Consider the following 22,069-nt stretch of genomic DNA (forward strand, 5'->3'; position numbering starts at 1 on the left):
ACTTTGGCTTCCAGTTTTTCTTCTCACCGAGACTTGGAAGTTTGGCAATGCAACACTAGATTGGGACTGCTCCTATAGAAAATACAGGGCAAGTATGTACACCCAATTGCAAAAGGCAAAACGCCACAAGTGATCTACCTGACTGGAGCATCATGATGTCACACTGTCATGATTGTATGCATTTTACTTTGCCGTTTCATATGGCACAGGGTCACTGAGGAGTAACCTCAGTTAAAACTGCGTCAGGTGTTCCATGAACAAACATGCTTCACAGAGTTAGTGTGGAAAACAACTTGAATCTGCCTCTGACATGAGAATATAGTATAACTTTGTTATTCTCAATGTTCATATTGGTTATTTGATCAAATTTGCGTTATGAAAATCCCAAAAAATAAAATACACATTGACAACCATTTTTATTTTAATACAAAATATTGATACAAGTTATTTCCAATTCCATATACATGAAAGTTGAAGAAATTCATAAACACTGCACATACAGTACAGTAGTTGTGTATGATTAAGCATATACATAAATTATCAACATTTTGGCCATCAGTTTGTGTATTAATGCTATCCTATTTCAGTTATAACTGATTGAAAACAAATGATCCATGAATTGTTCTCAATGTTTGTATAATTTATTTAGATAATATTTTGTTCCTTTCTTTTATTCTATTCCTGTGTTACAGAATGCATATTACAATACAATATAACACAATACAAAAGGCCTGTCTTGAATGTCATTTTATATTTTCACTTCTTAGCAGCAAAATGATTTGCTATTGAATACTACTAAATATATTCAATTTAGAGGAGAAAGTCTCCATACTCTAAATTCTGTCACACACATCATTTACGATGCTGTGGATAATCCTTTTTGGCATTGACATTTGGCCTTTTTTGCCTGACTTTCTGTGTGTATAAAACTGTAAAAATACAGGGTCTCTTCCCTCCAGTGTAATGACAATAGCTTTTGTCCAGTAATAGAAAGGTTTAAAGGATAGTTCACTTAATCATCATTTTAGATGGGAGTCCATATATCCCATTCATTTGGGATTTGAGACATAATACTGTAGTTGGATCACCACAACAGATGGCACGGAAAATGGACTTATCTTGACATTCGACCACCTTTGAGCTTGTGAAACTTTGATTTGGGAAGATGGCGCAAGGGCACTAGTCGATAAATGTTTTTCCATGTAGCTGCAAAACTACAGGATTCATACTGCTGAAAGTAAAGGGTAGCATCTCATGCTTCTAGGCTTGTCTACAAGTGTCCCTAAAGAAGTTTACTTGAGGTTATTCAGGGGTCAGTTTCCCAAATGCTTCATAGCTTAGGTATTGCTTAACTTCTCCCAACACCCAGGAGCAATCCCGTGAGAGAGTAGCAAGTAACTGTAAAATCAATGTTTGCAGGTCAATCTTCTGTGTGTGAAATTAGGGGTTAGGAGTGGGCCTGGGGGTTTAAAAAGAGATAAAGTACTTCTTAAGCTTTCGGAAAACTGACCAGTTGAATGATCAACATTTTCAATCTAACTGCATCGTTGGTGGTGGTCAGGTCAATGACATTGTTTAAAGGTCCTGTATTCAAAAATCAGTGCATTTCTTTTAATGTCAAACTCATATTGGGCAGGCGATATCCTAAATAGATTTTTCTTTAGATATTGAAAAGCTGAAACAGCATCCATCCATAAGCATCCAACACCTGTCCATATATGATGAGAGGATTCTCAAATATATTTGATGCACAATAAATATCCTGTACAAATATCCATGTATAATTGCAGCGCAGTAAGCAACTCAAATCCATTACAACTGGAGGGTGGAGCCATACATTACCACCATATCAGTCCCTAAACTGTCAAATATTAGATGCTATTTCTATTTTTCATAAAGAGTTAAGTTATAAGCGCTATACCTAAAGAGCATCTAATTGCCAGAAGTTGGTATATGTGAAGGAAAACATTTACATATTTTGCATTTAGAAAATTAGAAAAATTAAAATGTACTTTTTCCAGTCTCCTTCTTCTCCATTCTTTAAAGAATGTAGGCAGGTAGGAATTCAGCAATACATATACATACCTTTTCCTATATTTTACACCAATATGAGAATTATATTTTTCTCACAGTAAGTAAATTAATATACAGAGAGGAATACTATGAGTCATTTTGTGCTTCTAAATAGTTTCGTCCTTCCTCTACAGTTGTCATATTGTATCTATGAAATCTGTATGGAATGTATGGAAAATTGAGCTCCCAGCTTGATCCACATAATTCCTTTCTTGCTGTGGGTGTCTGAAAGCATGAGACACGTTAGCAAGTTACGTTCACACCTTGTGAAGTCCCTATTTTGTTAAATCTCTTCATAAAATGTGTTCGATCGAGCGTTGTGAAGAGAAAGAGAAGTCACTACAGTCTTTGAAAAGAAAACAGAGGACTTGAAAACCTGCGTTGGAAAAACTTTGTAAAAAATACATTAGTTGATACTATAGAAAACAAGATACTGCAGACATTCATGAAATTCATATCTACAGTATACATACTTTGTATACATATTGAATATAAAAAGCATTTGGACAAAAAAAAGCCTTACTTCAGTATACACTTAAATAAAAGAAAAATTGCATCGTAGAACAACAGTCTGTGTTTTAAGGTCTTACCACTGCATCAAATGCTCACATACTTCAATGTTAATTCAAGCTAAAAAGCTTGAATTTAATGTACTGTTTAGACTGACTGAATGACTATCTACTGTGAGCTGCAGTTGAATCTTTCTCTCGGGCTGGGCCTGTACAGGAATAAGTAAGTAGTACACTGTAAGATGGTAGGACACAGGCTGTGCCAGTGATGACTAGCACTAAACCAGTGAGCCTGCCTGGTTTTGTGCAGGCACCATGATGGGCACCCCTCCCATGCGGGAGATATTGGAGGCTGTCACGACAGAGGGCAGAGGTGGCGGGCGGGGTGCATGAGGCTGGGGCTGGGTATAGGTCTGAGGCAGGGGCTGGGCCTGGGGGATGGGGGTGGCTCGCTCTGTTCTGGGCAGGGGACTGCCATTGGGCTGGACGCGGGGCAGGGTGGCACTGTTGTTGTAGCCGTAGCCTGGCAGGGTGTGGGTGGGTGTAGAAGCTCCATGACGGGGGCGGTAGCCGGCTGTGCTGCCCGTGGAGGTGATGATGGAGGCTGTGTCAGAGGGAGGGCGCTGGGGGTACTGCTGGAGGTGGTTGTGGTGCGAGGGCTCCCTCTGGTGGGGGCTGGAGGTGTTGATGGAGGAGAGTGTGCCGTTCTTGGAGACAATGTCCATGCCCGTTCCGCTTTTGGCCCACGAGACGCGTTTGGGGGCCTGGGCGTCTTCCCTGGAGTTGAGAAGGAGTGGGTTAGAGACAGGTTAACATGCGCGCGCACACACACACACACACACACACACACACACACACACACAAAATGTGATCATTAGTCTAACTTGATGTCATTGGCCAGGTCCTCCTCTGTCTCTCTCCTTCTCCTCAGGAGGCAGATGAGGAAGAGGATGATGAAGATGAAGCCCAGAACTGAGCCCACTGTGGCCCCGGCAATCACCCCTGCATTAGTCGCTGTAGAACAACACCAAAGACAACACACAGAGAAAAAGATACTACATTAATTTGATATTGTTTGTCCTTCTGCTCCCTTTTAGAGATATGGATCTCATACATTCAGCACCTTATTTCATTATTATATGTTATATTGTATTGTACTTCATGTAATGGTGTTATTACATCAAATAATAGTGATGTATAGTGTTGGTACGTACAGGTGATGACCTCCAGATTGATGTAACAGCTCTCTGAACCTGCCGTGTTGATTGCATTACACACGTACTTCCCTGACATGTTACTGCTCAGGTTGCTCAGCTTCAAGGTACCAGTCTTCTCATCTGAACCAAACACACACCAAGAGAAAGACACTCAACAGGGATGCAAATAGCTAAGCGCTAAACTGTTGCTGTGAAGTTCCCAGAATAATATTTTTTTTAAATTAAAAGGAATCTACAGTATCATCTACAGTAGGAATCTACAGTATCAGCTTTCACAACATGTTTCAGTTCAACAAAGTGAATTCTAAAAACCCTACCGCGTTTCTTAACCTCCCCTGCACAATTTGCCTTTTCCTTTCATTTTGTCTTTCATTTGTTATTGTGTGTGTGCAAATCCTAAATAAAATATAAATGTACACTCCAAATAGCAGAAGATGCTGATTGATATGCACTCCCCAGTAAAACTATCCCAGTAAAACTAAATGTTCAAAATAAAATAAAATAAATTATAATATGGCAGTAACTCACTGAGCATGGGAGAGAAGAAGACTTCGGAGCTGGGGCTGGTCTTCTTCCACTTGTAGACTGGGATGGGTTTGCCTGACATGGACTTGCAGCTCAGGGTGACGTTCCCCTTCAGAACGGGCTTCCCCGACAGAGAGCACTCTGGGACGGCAGGGGGGACTGAGACACAGGGAGAGGTTTTTGAGGTGTTAGCAGTAGTGACATTGTGATGATACAGAAGGTTGGTAACAGTAAACAATATTTATGATGGGAGTAGTGGTAAAATTACTGGGACAACTGCATCAGAAAACAAGGAAATGTCTGTGTCTGGGTGAGTGTCTAGTCAGCGAGTACAGTATGTCGGTATATTTATGTATGTGTTCCTGTGTTTAAATTCATAAATGTACATGTGTCAGTGTGTGTGTCTCTATAAAAGGCTGATTGTGTGTGTTTGTGTGTGTGTGTGTGTGTATGTGTGTACTGTATGTATGTATACATTGTACAGTACATTTGTGAGGGTGCACAGACATGCACTGTATATGTGCGGGGGGGGGGGGGGGGTCTCCTTACCTTTGACATTGAGGCTGAGTTCGCTGGTCAGGCCCTGAGCCCCAGGGATGATGACCTGGCAGAGGTAGCGACCAGAGTCTGACTCCTGGGTGTTGTTGATGTAAAGGGACAGGTTGGCTGAAGGCATTGTGGCCGTGAAGCCAACACGTTCTCCAAACTGGGGGTTGCCGAAATTGATCGAGTCTGGGGTGTACGAGATGATCTGAGCAGAAAAGAGCCATGAAAAGGCAATGAATGCTTGATTTAATGTTGAGCGTCTTCTAAAGATGTTTGTTGTGATTGACCATGCAGGCTCTGGTGCAAGCAGGGGACACAGTATGTTATGCTACTGCTAACAGAATAGCAATACTATATGTGAGTAAGAGGCTGTTTGGCTAATAAGCTGTGGGAAGCACATGTTCAGTCACATGGGTCTTTTCCAAGTTTCCACTGCTAGTGGAAAGAGTGCTAGTGCAAATTTATTACATTTTTTCCTTTTTGATCCCTTCTGGACTTTATCCATATGTATACACAGGTTCCTAGATAACATTGATATGTCTGACGAGAGATAGTTGCGGCCACCTTGGTTTCACAGTGGTTCACCACACACAGTCGTACTGATTTTTGGAAATGTGACTGCCTGAAAAGGCCATAACATGCAAAGTTTTTGGCCATTTTCCAGAAAAATACATTGGATAAATAGAGCTTTAAGCCTTTTCTTTGATTCATTTCTGAGGGTTTCCAAAGGAAGAGCTTTGCCAGATTAATAGTATAACGGCAGTCAAACATCCCTCATAACCATAATCCCCAACATTATGTGCACAGATGGTCAAGCAACAAAATATTTCAGCTGTACAGTAGTTGTAAGCTTCTGAGCAAGAGCTACACAAAATATCACAGATACTGCCCATAATCAAGAGATGGGTGATAGAAAAGGTGATATGTAAATCCAAAAATGTTGACATATTGAATACATTCATAATTCAAAGTTGAAATAGAAATACTATTTCCTGTATAGTTATTAGTACACACCTCTTAGACAAGTCATAAAGCAACAATCAACACTACTCTCCTTCATCATCAACATCATAGAGTAGTGTTCCAAGTGCCGAGGAAAATGGTAATAGATGTGAGTCATAGAACCAATATACTGTCTTTTCCTTCATATCATGACCACACATCAATAGTATGTCATAAACCGACGCCAAAACTCACCAGTTTGGAACTATTGGCCACAAAGTTCCAGAGGACGGTATTCTTCTCTTTGCCGATGCCAGGGTTGTACCAGGCCTGCAGAACCACCATCTGACCCTTGATAACCTCCATGCTCTTCTGGGGCATCTGGATCTGCGCCAGGACACCTGGAGGAGGAGAGAGGAGGAAAGACAGAGTAATAAATATGTCAAAGTGAAGTCCGCTGGCTGGCAAAATTGCCACACCCAGGGTCCCCACTCAATAGAAAGTTATACTGTATGAGGATGATGTTTCCCTTCCCTTGTTCCCAAATTGATAACCAATTATTTAATTCATCTCACACCACAAGCACATTTTCAACATATACAAATCACCATTTTTGCAACACAAAGGAATGTTGCTTTTTGTTATTCACATACAGTGGTGGCTGCTGACTCTCAACAAATTCAGTGAGGAATATTATCATCAACATGTAATGTAAAAATGTCCTTCCATGTGTAAACCACCATGTAAACCACAGAAGTGTCAATAACAATCAGACACCACATGTTAACTGTATCTCACATCAACACAAGAATGACACTTGCTACGTGAATATTTTGACTGGCCTCGTTTCATTTGATTTGATCGCTCAGCATAATCATATTTTCCATTTTCTTGGACAAGACGGAAATTCTTACAGGAGAATATGCATGAGTTGTTTCTTGATGCTAAGGGATACAGTAGCAGATAAGCATGTATACAAATGTATAAAAAAGAACAAATGCTTTAAGCTGCACTCAGTGGCAGTTTAACTGGAATTCTCGCAATCTCCAGTTACACACCTCAGTCAACAGGTAATGATGACTGAAGAGTGTTTGTAGTAGATGGTTAACTCAAAGCATGTCAGAACACAACAAAAGATGAGTTTTGTAGAGCTACTCTGTATAACCAAACTGAACTACAGGAGCCTATATGTCAGATGCCACTTCAAAGAACAGAGCTGTGGCAGAGAGCCAGATGTACTGTATAGTAGAATTTGGACCAGTCTTCTAGACAGAGGCTCAACTGAACTGCCCTTGTTCGAACTTCCAACAGCTTTAAACCCTCTTTGCTGTTTTGATCTTATCGCTCCTCAAGAAATCAAATGATTTACGATACAGGATCATGGAGAAACCATCGACAAACCAAGATACATGCAATAAAGCATATCAAAACAGTGATTACTTTTTCTTGCAACTCTCTCTCGGAGCTATTAGACTCAAAATAGTCATAATAGTGAAGAGTACCATATCAAAAATGTCCAAAGTATTAGATAACCAAGAATATCTTGAACCCATGGAATATGATGTTCCTACCGACCTAGGTTGACAAGACATCCAGTCAAGCAAATCCAGCCACAAACACCATGCTCGATGACAACTTGGTTACAACAGGTCCCCAGCAAAATACTAACAGAACAAAAAAGAAAACTCATGTCATTGAGGCAGATAATAGAAATGGGCACTATAGACTTACAGTCCTCCGGTTGAAATCGGACCCAGCAATCTGATTCGCTAGCTTGGTGGCCAGTTAGTACACATACACACACACACCCTAAATCCAATGGGCTATTCCTCTTGATCCATAGAGAATCCTCTTTCCCATTATTCTATCATTTTCTTGGGGGACTGACATTGTATTCAGCAAGGGGAATTACATGGCCTAAGCGTGACATTGAGAGGAAAAAACACTGGCATCTGGTTTAGGACTTAAAGGTGCAGCGTTGGGTTGGAGTGCTTTTCTTTACTGAGTGTTTGCTCAGGCCCTAGGAATCACAGGAGTGATGCTGCAGTTACAATATTGTCTCTGATGAATTATGTTGGCAATGCCTTTAATCTCTAAACAGGATGGGTGGTTCTGCCAGAAGCCTCTAGATAAGGCTTGCTGCTCTGATTATGATTTGACGTGCCCGTTGACAAAAATAAATCACACTGATAGGATACCCATACCCATAGGAGATCCATACCATATGACCAGTTGTAAAAAGTGCCTTTTAAAACATAACTACAGTGCCCTGCGTAAGTAATGGGAGAGTGAAGCATTCTTCTTTTGTCTCTACACTGCAGAAGTTTGGAATTTAAATCAAATGTACATTTACTATGAAGTTAAAGTAAAGATTGTCAGCTTTTATTTGATGGTATTTGTATAAATATTGGTTTGACTATTCAGAAATTACAGCACTTTTTATGCATAGTCCCCCTATTTTAGGGTACCCAAAAGTAATGGGACAATTGGACTGACAGGTGTTTCTGGTAAGTCAGGTGTGTCACATCATTTGTGCAGGCATTAGAGAACTGTCAATGTCTAGTACTGATTCTAGGCTTTGCATTTGCCTTTGGAGTTTGCTATTGGTGTCTGTCAACATGAGGATCAAAGAGGTGTCAATGAAAATTAAGGAAGTCATTATTAGGCTGAAAAATCAGAAAAAGACTATCAGAAACATAGCCAAAATCAACAGTTTGGAGCATCATTAAAAATAAAAAAAGCACTGGTGAGCTCAGCAATTGCAAACGGCTTCCACAGTGGATGACCAAAGAATGCTCACCATAATTAAGAAAAACCCCAAAACAACACACAGATCAGGAACACTCTCCGGGAGGTAGGTGTCAATGTGTCAGAGACTCTACCATCTGCAGAATATGTCACTAGCCAAACTATAGATGCTTCACTGCAAGGTACAAACCACTAGTTATCCTGTTTGCTAAAAAGTACTTTAAAAGCCTGCAGAGGTCTGGAAAAATGTATTGTGGACAGATAAGATGAATATTATCATGTACCAGTGTGATTGCAAGAGGAAAGGTTGGAGAAAAAGATGCTTACAGAATACCACCTCATCTGTGAAACATGGTGCAGGGGGTACTAGGTTTGGGCATGTATAGTTGCCACTAGAACTTACTAACTTGTCTTAACTTAATTATTGTAACTGCTGACAGCAGCAGCAGAATGTATTTTGAAATTTACAGAAACATCTTGTCAGCTCGAGTGGAAGCAAATGCCTCTGCAACTGTGACTGCCGATGCACTTGTTCTTATCAAAAGTTTTACTTATGACTGTTGTACAGTTGATTCACTTAGACAAATGTCCTTATTGTAAGTTGTTTTGGATAAAAGCGTCTGCTAAATTACTTAAATGTAAACATTTAACATGCCCTGCATAAGTAATGGAACAATTAAGCATATTTTCTTCTTTTGGCTCTATACTCCAAAAGTTTGGATTTGAAATCAAACAATTACTATGAGATTAAAGGAGAGATTGTCAAGTTTTGGTGGTATTTGTGCACATATTGGTTTCACCATTTAGAAATGGAAACACTTTTTATACATTGTCCCCCTATTTCAGGGCACCAAAAGTAATGGGAAAGATTCATATAATATCAAAATTAAGCACTCATGTTTAGTATTTCTTCGACAATCCTATGCATGCAATAACTGCCTGAGTGTCTGCAACCCATTAACTCACCATATGCTGGGTATCTTCTCTGGTGATGCTCTGCCAGGCGTGTACTGCAGCCATCTTCTGTTGTTTATTGTTTTGAGGTCTTTTTACCGAAACTCATCATCAGGAGATGAAATGCATGTTCAATTGGATTTAAATCTGAAGATTGACTTGCAATCAAAACTTTTCCACTTTTTGGCCCTGAAAAACCTAATTTCTATGGCAGTATATTTTGTGTCATTGTCTTACTGTATGATGAAACGCCATCCCATGAATTTGGAGACATTTGCTTGTACTTGATGTTGCTGTACACTTCAGAATACACTACATCAGTTACATCATCAATTAAGACAAGTTAGCTATTAGCTTCTATTGGCAGCTATACATGCCCAAACCACAACACCCCCTCTACCATGTTTACAGACGAGGTGGTATGCTGTATATCTCGGGCAGATCCTTTTTTCTGTAAACTTTCTTGATTTTTGCAAGCCTAAGGTTTTATCTATGTTTCTGATATTTCTTTTCAGACTCCAAAGGCAAATGCAAAGACTAGAATCAATACTAGACATTGACTTTTGGGTACCCTAAAATAGGGGGACTATGCATAAAAAGTGCTGTAATTTCTGAATGGTCAAACCAATATTGACATGGTCCATTATCTTTGGTGGCCTGAAATAGGGGGACTAATATGTACGCAAATACCCTCAAATAAAAGCTGAGAATATATACTTTAACTCAGGCTGGCTGGTCACACACATCATGTACCCACACACACACACACACACACACATATATATACTTTAACCACTTTATATTTTAACCACTTAATTCCAAATCCAAACTTCGGGAGTATAGAGTGAAAAGAAGAAACACATGCTTCACTCTCCCAGTACTTAGGCAGGGCACTGTACCTCATTTGCTCTCCATCAGTGTGGAATAATCACTAAAGACCACAATCCAGTGCCTGTTCAGATTGAGTGGAGATACACAAATCAGAACCACATGGTCAGAGAGAGGGTGCAATGAGTCCAGATAACCAGGGGGGGGCAGCACATACCCTGAACCCACCTATCACTGTCAATATGCAGTGCCATATAAAGTATATCATAGTTTGGATACAAATTGCATTTGAAGCTTGCGCAAGTTCATCTTATGTATTACACCATGATATCATTCCTTTAACATAACACGATGTTGAGCCATACTGACCCCACCACTATGAGGGATTGAAATGCACATTAGGGCAGACTGCTTGAGACAAGAAAATCGTATTTCTAATTCCTGTGTTAATGCTCATTAGCAAAGTATGCATGTGTTTAATGCGTGTTTCCTATAATATGTAATGGCTTTGACACTGACTCTAATGAATGCCATTTGCCCCCTCTTGTGTGTGTGTGTGTATATCCCTTCTCCCTGTTTGTGAGTCATTAGGCTACTAGCTTTCTCCTGATGAGCCCTCCCTCATCCTCCACCTCCTCCTCTCATCCCTCCATCCCTGCTTAGACGTTGTCTCAGAGAGGAGGAATAAGCCAGAGGGGCGATGAGCGGCAGTGGGACCTGTGTCAACACTGACCCGCTCTAATTAAGTAGAGAAGCTTTCTCCATCCCTCTTTTTTAATCATCCCTCTCACCTTACGTAGCCTCTCTCCTCTTGCTCCCCCTCTCCCTAACCCCACATGGGTCTTAGCAGTACTAATGCCTTTCTTCAGACAATCTTCCTATCTCCTCTCACTGCTGTACCTTTCTGACTCTGCAGAAGTCACCGAGCTGAAACACACATGCACACACACACACACACACACACACACACACACACACACACACACACACACACACACACACACACACACACACACACACACACACACACACACACACACACACACACACACACACACACACACTCCAATTGGACCATCACTTGATTTTGTGGTCAGGTACAGCTAATAGGTACAGTGTGTGCACACTGTATGTGTGTGTGTGTGTGTGTGTGTATATATATGTGTGTGTGTGTGTGTGTGTGTGTGTGTGTGTGTATATGTGTGTGTGTGTGTGTGTGTGTGTGTGTGTGTGGGGCTACATGCTGTGTGTGACCAGCCAGCCTGAGTAAAGCTAGCTGCCTGGCAGTGACATAATAAGGAAAGGTGAGAGGACCATCCTAGATTGTGAGAGAAGAGTCGGGTGTCAGAAACCCAGCACGCTGCATTCTCAGACAAACCTATCACTATCACCTTACAGTCTCTCCCCTTCCTTTACACTACGGTAGAGTGACTGATTTCAATCTATTAGAACAGAGCTCTGGGCACAGGGTCAGCCCCCCGACAGGCGCCCCTGAGCAGTTAGGGGTTAAGTGCCTTGCTCAAGGGCACAACGGCAGTGGTAGGATACGATGCCAGCAACCCTCCAGTCACCAGCTCACCTCTGGCTCCCGCCTGGGGTGGGGATCGAACCAGCTGGCCGGCCTCTCGAACCTCTAGGCTACCTGCTGCCCCAATCAAAGGAGAGACTGCACCATCCTCTTAGTCATTAGACATGGAGCTCATTGAAAAGCGAAAGAGCAGCATTGACCATAGGGGATGGATGGATGAATGGATGGATGAATAGATAGGGTTGATTGGGGCTTTAGCAGGAGTGAAGATATGATCTACCTCAGATCATTGGTGGTACTCAATCTATTACTCGTCTACCTACACTGGGGCTTCACAGTCCACTCACACTCGCAGATGGATTGGCTTTAAATATTACATAATGACTGATGGCGGCGAAATGGAATATTGGTCAGCGCATGTGAACACATTAAACCAGGACTCTGTGATCATCGCACTGTGTGGGCAATGACATTAGCAAGTCTGACATAACAAGTCGTTAATTTCAACTCTTCGTTTCCATGGGAGTTATCATCTATCTTCACACAGACATCCTGAGGTAATTGGTGTTAACAGGGTGCAGGCAGTAACACAGAGGCATAAGGTGCAGAAAGACTACAGTGCTATACTTCATTTATGGACATAAGCTAATGCTTCTCTATGATGGGGGTGCATACAGCGCGCACACATGCAAACGTCTGCATGCTCACACGTACACACACACGTGCACGCGCACATGCACGCACACACACACACACACACAGTTGACATCTGGATACAGGTGTGTGCTTGTGTGTGATAACAGTTCCTTTGTACCAAATAAAGTGTGTGTGTGTGTGTTCTTGTGTAAGTCAGTGCTGCCTCAGTGATTACCTTATTATGTTATGTGAGAGGACCTACTTTGAGAATGACAGGGTATAGTGTCAGAGAGCCAGCAGTTTGTATTCACAGTTAAAGGAGATTTCTACTGGAAGAGTTATGACCATAACTGTGTTTCTCTTTTTCTTATACTTCTGCATGATCAGATGTGTGAGTTTGTGTTCATGTGAATGTCATACAGCTTTTTGAGTGAGTCTGCATTAGTGTGTGAGTGTGACAGGGGTTTGTATGTGTTGTTTCTGAACATGAGGTTTGTGTGTGAGTACATACAGTGCCCTGCGTAATAGTACATACTACAATGAGGTTTGTGTGTGAGTACATACAGTGCGTAAGTAATGGGACAGTGAAGCATTTTTTCTTCTTTTGGCTCTATACTCCAAAAGTTTGGATTTGAAATCAAACAATTACTATGAGGTTAATGTATAGATTGTCAGCTTTTATGTGATTGTATTAATGTACATATTGGTTTAACCATTTTGACATAACACTTTTTATACATAGTCCCTCTATTTCGGAGCACCAAAAGTAATAGAACAGATTCAGTCAAGAATGTTCCACTTTTTGGCCCTGAAAAAAAACTGTTTTGGGTCATCGTCTTACTGTATGATGAAGCACCATCCAATGAACCATGTTTCACAGATGAGGTGGTATGCCTTAAATTTGGGGCAGATCTTTTTGTCTCCAAACTTTCCTCTTGCAATCACTCTGGTACATAATGATGTTCATCTTATCTGTCCACAAGACCTTTTTCCAGACTTCTGCAGGCTTTTTCGGTACTTTTGTAGCAAATCGTAACCTAACCATCTTTTTTGAGGATAGCTAGTGGTTTGCACCTCAGTAGTTTGGCTGGTACTCAGCATATGCTTGTCTCTGAAACATTCACACCTTCCTCCTGGAGAGTGTTACTGATCTGTGGGACAGTTGTTTTGAGGGTTTTACTTAATTATGGTGGTCATCCACTGAAGAAGTCTACCTTGGCCTACCAGCCTGTGTGCAATTGCTGAGCTCATCAGTGCTTTTTTTTTTTTGAATGATGTTCCAAACTGTTGATTTTGGCAAGCCTATGGTTTTGGCTATGTTTCTGATAGTTTTCTGATTTTTCAGCCTAATAATGTCTTCCTTGACTTTCATTGACACCTCTTTGGTCTTCGTTTTGACAGACACCAATAGCAGACTCCAAGGGCAAATGCAAAGCCTAGAACACTATATCAATACTAGACATCGACAGTTGTCTTATGCCTGCACACAAAAAAGAGATGTGACGGAACACACCTAACTAACCAGAAACGCCTGTCAAGCCTTTTGGTGCCCTGAAATAGGGGGACTATGTATAAAATGTGTTGTCATTTCTACATGGTGAAACCAATATGTGCACAAATCTGTCTGTAGAAACAAAAGAAGAACCAAAAGAAGAAAAAAATGCTTCACTGTCCCATTACCTACACCAGGCACTCACTTTATGTGTGATAGGGCCAGTGATAGCGTGCAGGATAGCACTCAGTTGCATGGTGACAAGCCTGTCCCTTCCCTTGGGAAGGGACAGGCTCATATAAACAGATCTTAATTACAGGAAAGGCTCTAAATGGGCCCTGTTTACTCCCTGAAGGAGACTCCCTGGAGATAAGGAAACCAGTCTGAAATATTTGATGGAGAAGGTGGTTTACATACCGAGAGTTGGGTGGAGGGACCACCACTTCCTCATAGTTATCAGAGAGCTTTGTAGAAATGTCCCTTGTGATATCTTTGGGAAGTTCTTATAGAACTAGTATGAGTCTTTTCAAGTTGAAGTGGATTTGTTTGATGAGCAGAATAAAATGGACTTTCAAAGAACTTATCATACATCAGTTGTCGTGATTGATAGGGAATCAATTATTGATAGGGATCAGAGGGAAGATGAATGCCCACACATCCGAGGGAAAGAGAGAGAGAGAGAGAGAGAGAGCAAGGAGAGAAGGACAGCTAGAGGGTGTGATAGAACTGAGGGATGCATCATTTGAGTGGATCTGAAGATTACACACGTTTGATATCATTACTCATTTCATTCCATGCATTACAAGTTATACCCCCACCAGCCTCCACTGACTATGATCACCTTTGTACTCTGTTCTCATCCTGTCTGCTCCATGCCATACTCATAGGGTTCATACAAAAGTGGCCTCCAATCAGAGGCCAAATTCGGTTTAAAAATGGTTACTTGTATAGTTGTCTAAATGTTATCACACTACATGGTGTAACCAAATAGAGTATTACCAAATATTGAAGAATCCAGGCTGAGATGAAAACCATACACATCTCAGACACACAGAGAGAGTCATAGGATCAGTAGACTGTATCTGATAGACATCTGTTTTCTTCGATAAAGGACATTTTGAAGTCAACAAATTTAGAGATAAACACACCACATAAGAGATGACTGGAATTTTATGAGGGAGATAAACCATGCAGCAGCAATAGCAGCAATCACTCCATCCCGTACACAATACGTACAGTACTTAAATCCACAAACACACACACACACACACACACACACACACACACAGAGCTTTTGGCGACAGACAGCAAAGAAGCACTCATCATCTGATTAGCCTGCAAGCCCTCCCATTCCCAGCCCCCTGTCTTCTAGTATAATTAAAGTGAAACAGACTTGAGAAAAATGTGTCGTCCCTATCTCGCCCAAACAGTTCTGTCTCCGGATCCCTGCCTCATCTGTATAGCCTTTGAGTTCAGAGTCATTAGTTTAATTGCTGGTATGAGGACACTGTTTGTCATCTGAGTGTGAGAGTGTGTGTGTGTGTGTGTGTGTGTGTGTGTGTGTGTGGGGGGGGGGGGGGGGGGTGATGTGGGGGTCTGATAAAGACTGAAGTTGGCTCAGCCTAGAGGAGCAGAGGGACTGGAGGTTAATCGAAGCAGTAATGATGGAGTTGAGTTGGATCTGATTGGGCTGGTCTTTTGTGTAACGAGAGTGAGTGATGGGGTATTAGTGAGGGGTTGTATTTATAGAGTGAAATCCAACATCGCCTTACAAAGCTTGAGGGTTCTGTTGTAGATATACATAAAAATGACAATGACAATGCAAATACCTCTGTGTGCATTCCCAATACAGCTAAGACAAGGAATGTGATTCTTGCCCAGGGGATTATGGAGTAAATAACTTAACATGATAATGTCACTGAATTAGAGAAGTCAAATTACATACAGTACATTTCAAGTGCCCTGTAGTTGGCCTGTGTGCATGTATTGCACATATCCATCAAACCATCACGAGTCACATTTGGAATAGCCACCACCACGATAGTTCCATTCACTCAGCAATAAATGTTTCTCAAAATCCACTCATTGAAAAAGGTGATATCCTAAGCAAACAATATGTGATAAGTTGTCCATTCTGAACTCTGTATTTCAGTCAAATGACACAATGTCAGCATTGGTAACTGGCTAGGATGCTAGCCGGCTGACTTGAACTCCAGAGAAGTAACCTATGGACTAGTTCCATCAGTTCCCCACCCGACATGATGCTGACAAATTCGTTTGACCTATTTACTGTTAACTTTCACCAGCTTTGGAGGTAGATGTATAGTCATGGTTCAGAGGTTCTTAGATGTAGTGGTGCCGGGAACTGATAGGGTTAGTTCACAGGTTACTTCTTCTTCTTCGGAGTTCACCTGGAGTTCAAGTCAGCAGCCTAGCCAGCTACCAACAGCCAACTGTGCAGATTTTGAGAAACATTTATTGCAGAGTGAATGGAACAATCGTGGTACTGGTCATTCCAATTCTATTGGGAAAATGGGACTCATGGTGGTTTGATGGATATACGAAATACAGACACGCAATACCTTCACAACTACAGGGAACTTGAAAGGTATGTAAATGATTGCTAAAGACTGACTGCTAAAACGTAAGGTTGAAATGTCCCTATACAAATGTTTTTCTAATTCAATGAAGTGTGTCACTGACCTAGACAACTAGTGCAAAGCACAGAAGTCAGCATCACACGCACGCACACGCGCACACACACACACACACACACACACACACATCCTTTGTATTGTGCACACAGCAGCTCACAGGAAAAACCTGGGCCTGCTGATAGTGTTCTGATTGGGAATTAGCAGGGTCTGTATGCTGAAACATAACTCTGACAGGAAGTCAGCTCCAGCCACACACGGCTGTGCGCACCTGGCTTCAAACAAGCATTCCGGGATATGACTTCCTCCAGCAGTTGGTACCAACAATATCCCATTATTATACAATGTTGGTCGGTGACATCATACAATGTTGAAAAGTGTTTTAAACAAAAAGGTTTGATGAACTAGGTACCATGTATCACTGTTTAGGAAAGACTGTAAATAATTAATAAATTCCTACCTACCAACTGGAACAATTTAATTCATAAATTAATTGAAGCAATATTATACGACTATTAATGTCCAATTTGTATTAGGTGTTAAGCTGTAGTCCTGTAATACAGTACATTCTGCAAGCAAAATTTCAAAAGAGGTGAGGCAGACTACAGTATACTATCTCAACAAACCAATTGCAGCATACACAAGATCCACAGCCTTTATCTGAGATGGCCCACCATCCCTCTCTCAGTCCCCTAGTGATGACATGTACCATGGTGTCATAAGGCGGTAGAGCAGAACATTATAGTCCTCTACCCCTGTTTGATCTGTCCAGGGGATCTGTCCGACAGCTGGGGAGATCAATCTGCACAATACTGAAAGGTGGCAGGTGACACAATCCGCTCAGGACAACATTGGATTACCATGATGAATTCTCCCCGGATTATTTCTCTCCCCTCTGTAATATGACAGGATAGGAGTCACAGGAAAGATGCATGTAGCATACAGCCAGCCATGACACATAAACTCGCTGCCTTCAATTGGGGCGACCAATATCATTTTTGTTCTTTAATCAAACTTGGGCATTATCTGGCAGGTGTCATGATGGCATGTTGTGGTTTGCTGTTGTGAGTTGATGTCAGATGGTATAGGGGATCAAAGCTGTGTAGGGGATTGTACTGACAGTCTACTGCTAGTCTTTGATAAGTGTGGATAGAGAGTGAGGGAGTGGGGACGGAAAGATGGTACACCTCTGAGTCCTCAGAGAGAGAGGGCTAAGGTGAGGGCTAGGGGTGCCAGGGTAGAGCTCAAAGCACACATAGACAGGTGAGGACATGCCATGCCTATCCCTCTAGCTTGACATCAGCATCATCACTTTGCTAAGGGTGGATAATATCTTAGGGAAGACCAGAGCACAGAACTGTATGTTGTCTATGGCCTTGTCATGCCCAAATGCTCATTGCTCTTCTTGCCCATCTACCTCTCATAGGAAGACAACAAAAGACTACACTACGACCACTCCACTTGCGACTCTCTTTCAGCCAGATAGTTATTGACACCGCAATACATTGACAGAGGCCGCTTAAAACCTTGATTAAAATCAGAAAAAAATGTGTACAGAAACACATTAAGAATTCTGATGAGTTGTTTAATATTTAAGAGGCTTGACTTGCACACCCTTGAGAGTGCAAGGGTGGGGGATTCAATATCAAAGATAAGAGGGGGAGTGAGGCATTAATCTTGTTTGACATGAACACTGATAACAGCGAGGATGGCAATGAGGACACATGCCTAGTGTAGCAATACGAATTGAAGCTGTCTAACATGCTAATACGCCCATAGATGCCATCTACGATGTCACTTTTGGGTTAATACATGTAGTTCCCCCCCCCTGGTCGTAGGAACAAAATAAACATACTGTCCCCCAGATAAGAATGTCACTGTGCTACTGGAAATGTTATTCATTCCGAGCTTAAGGGGGGAAGAAAAAGCCTCAAAATTATTAAACTAAAAATAGATAATTGTTTTTATGAGCAACAAAATTAGAAATGCCACAATTTAGACCACAAGACAGGGCCACAAATCATGGGGATAGATTACATAACACTCTCTGAGGACTAAGTCATTTTCCCACACCCTGTCACATCAGTTTAGTGACGCTTTCCGTAAACACAACTGCCCCGGATTTCACAGAGGGATTTGGTGCTTAACCCTGGCTTAAACCAGCCCACGTTCCACACTACATGGAAGGACCACTCTTCTAAAACACACTAATATGAACACACGCACACACAAAAACTAGTGGTGGGGAAAAATATCGATACAGTTGAGTATATCAATATTATTTTTTGTGACTTTGTGTGTGACTCTATATCGATACTCCAAGTATCAGTAGTCAATTTTTATATTTTTTACCTACAGTACGCTCCCATTCAGAGGACAACTTTATTATTTATTTATTAGGTTGTGGTTTTAAAAAATGTTCTACATACAGTATATTGGAGTGTATTCCAGTATTATGTTGGCCAGTATACACTCACCGGCCACTTTATTAGGTACACCTTGCTAGTACTGGGTTGGACCCCCTTTTGTAGCCCATCTGCTTCAAGGTTCGATGTGTTGTGCGTTCAGAGATGGTCTTCTGCATACCTTGGTTGTAACGAGTGATTATTTGAGTTACTGTTGCCTTTCTATCATCTTGAACCAGTCTGGCCATTCTCCTCTGACCTCTGGCATCAACAAGGCATTTTTACCCAGAGAACTGCCGCTCACTAGATATTTTCTGACCATTCTCTGTAAACCCTAGAGATGGTTGTGCATGAAAATCCCAGTAGATCAGCAGTTTCTGAAATACTCAGACCAGCTCGTCTGGCACCAACAACCATGCCACGTTCAAAGTCACTTAAATCACCTTTCTTCCCCATTCCGATGCTCGGTTTGAACTTCAGCAGGTCGTATTGACCATGTCTACATGCCTAAATGCATTGAGTTGCTGCCATGTGATTGGCTGATTAGATATTTGCGTTACAGAGTAGTTGAACAGGTGTACCTAATAAAGTGGCCGGTGAGTGTATACTGTATTGAATTGCAATCTATATAGTATTGCAATATGTATTGAATCGCAGCCTATGTATCGTGATAATATTGTACCATGAGATCCCAGGCAATTCCAAGCCCTAACACACACACACACACACACACACACACACACACACACACACACACACACACACACACACACACACACACACACACACACACACACACACACACACACACACACACACACACACACACAAAGCCTTGATGAACTCACAGCTTCAATTACTTTTCCAAGCCTACAGGATGAACATCTGAGGGACCACTATAATGATACCATATTAGGACATAAACAGTCATCTTTGATAACACAGTTCCTTCCTAGTTATAACTTGGGGCCGCATTGGGAACCACGAGTGCCCCTCTGAGGGGTCATCAGAGACAAACAGAAGCCTGGAGGATGCTAGGCCAGTTACACGTCTTTAGGACAAGCCACTTCCTGGAACTCTGGTCACATTTCCAGTAACTGGGAACTCAGTCTCACCCTCTGGTACCCCCAGGCTGACTGGAAAATGTTCCTCTCCAGTGTCAAATGTTTCTGTCAGTGCTGGCCCATTCTGTGTGAAAAAAATCCTACCACCGTAAATAAATAATTTCTGAGCGTACACCCAGTATTGCTTGTTTGCCCGACACTATGATAATTTATGCTTGAAAATTTGTCATGCTGTCCTCATTACTTTTTTGTGCAGGTTATTTGAAAGGACATCTGTCTGTGATAGCACAGTGTAGTCTTTGGCTTGTTTATGGAAAATACCAATTTGCTCAGTGTCACAGTTTTTTGGCCCAGGTCCAAAAATGACAACACAGGTCAAAGATAAAAATCTCTGAAGACCATGTAGCAGAAACAAGCAAAAAGTATGACGATCACTATGCCTTATTCATGGTCAACGTAATCAATCTCATCAATCATCAAACAATGCATCATCCTCTCATGTAAGCCTTTGCCATTTTGAATCAATTATTTTAGCTGCACTTCAGTTTGCAGAGCAAATAACACTAACATTGTTGACCTCATGTAAGCTCTGTCACAGCAAACAATTAATCTTTGAACACGTTCCCATCACAAGTCATACAACAAAGACGTCAAACCTGACAAATCATTCTTTTAACAAAATCCCCTGTCAACCAAAGTGGGCTGTTGCAGAGCCTTTTTAAAACAAATAAGCTTCAAAGCTCTCGACACAACGCTTTCACCCTGGAGTCAGGCCTGCCTGCGAGGTTTCAGCATGGCAAGCATTTTCCTTGTGAGAAAAAGTAATTTGCAAGGTAATGTAGCTCTGACCTTAGGAGAGCTGGGCTCTGGGCTGAAATACACAGGCGTTCACCTACAAACGTGGGCACCGGCAACATTTACTTTACTGTACACAACACTGCTAAACACACAGAAACAGATACGCAAATCTGGTAATGGACTGGGACAGTCTAGTCAGCACAGCTGGAGTCAGAAATTATACAGTATGGGCTCTCATTGACTGGGGAATATAAAGCCATTTTTATGTAATGCTATATTAGCTTACTGTTGTCATGTTGCTAGTGTGTTTTTGGACAAGGTCACACAGGGGGGTTGAAGTCTGCTTAGTGATGACAGGTCTTGTGTAAATGCAGCATATTACAGATATACTGTACACCAGGGGACCTGTGGTCATGTATAGCTGCTAGGGGACCTCAGTGTGGGGCTATGGGAGGTGGGGTCACCAGCATGTTTTCATTGCTCTTAGCTCTTTGTGGAGCAGCGTGAAAGGGATTTTGCTCTGCTATCGTCAGCCACCAAACCCATGTGGGTTACTGAGTCAGGCATGAGAAACATCTAAAGCAGAAAAGAGGTACATTTGTGTTAAAACTTTTCCAATGTAATCTTTTTTAATTTGACACAAATCAGGTTGACTATATACAATGGCAGTGTGAGGCTTCTAAAATAATCTAGCATGGATGACCATTTCTCACAATATGAGTACTGTAGCACCAGCAGGGGGTGAGTGTTTATTGATACAACAAGGGCCATGCCGTGAGCTGTGTGATGAGTCGACGACACGTCCCACTGAGTCCCTCCACTGAAGGCTCAGCGTTACTGGAGGAAGTGACGTCATGGCTAAGATCCAGGGACAAAGGGGAAGTACAGACTCCTGATATGACTGAACAAGCGAGATGGAAACACAGACGTCAAACAATGCCTTGCACTTGATAACAGCAATCCCACTCTGCAAACAGTAGCTGTGATTGTTTTGATCTTCTGTAACACTACAGCAGACCACAAATGGTCTCTATGCTACTGCTAATACTGTTCACTAAAACCATATGCAGTGGTTCACACATCAACACTGGCAACACGGTACGTAACAGACAGTGGAGAAGTCATAGGGGAAAGGCTGTGTCTCAGAGGG

General features: G+C 41.7%; 1 protein-coding gene across 1 annotated transcript in view; it reads right to left on the reverse strand.

Annotated features, from left to right (window-relative positions):
- Nucleotides 1-397: 397 nt before the first annotated feature.
- esama (endothelial cell adhesion molecule a) overlaps nt 398-22,069 on the reverse strand; it is a 48,086-nt gene continuing 26,414 nt past the window's right edge. The window contains exons 2-7 of the mRNA XM_083692348.1: nt 6,068-6,213; nt 4,874-5,075; nt 4,328-4,483; nt 3,797-3,919; nt 3,467-3,596; nt 398-3,359 (exon numbers count right to left, since the gene is read on the reverse strand). Of these exons, the coding sequence (XP_083548474.1) occupies nt 2,861-3,359; nt 3,467-3,596; nt 3,797-3,919; nt 4,328-4,483; nt 4,874-5,075; nt 6,068-6,213 (1,256 nt within the window). The 3' untranslated portion in view covers nt 398-2,860. The remainder of the gene's footprint in view (nt 3,360-3,466; nt 3,597-3,796; nt 3,920-4,327; nt 4,484-4,873; nt 5,076-6,067; nt 6,214-22,069) is intronic.

This window comes from Argentina silus, assembly GCF_951799395.1.
Source record: "Argentina silus genome assembly, chromosome: 2".
NCBI lineage: Eukaryota > Metazoa > Chordata > Actinopteri > Argentiniformes > Argentinidae > Argentina > Argentina silus.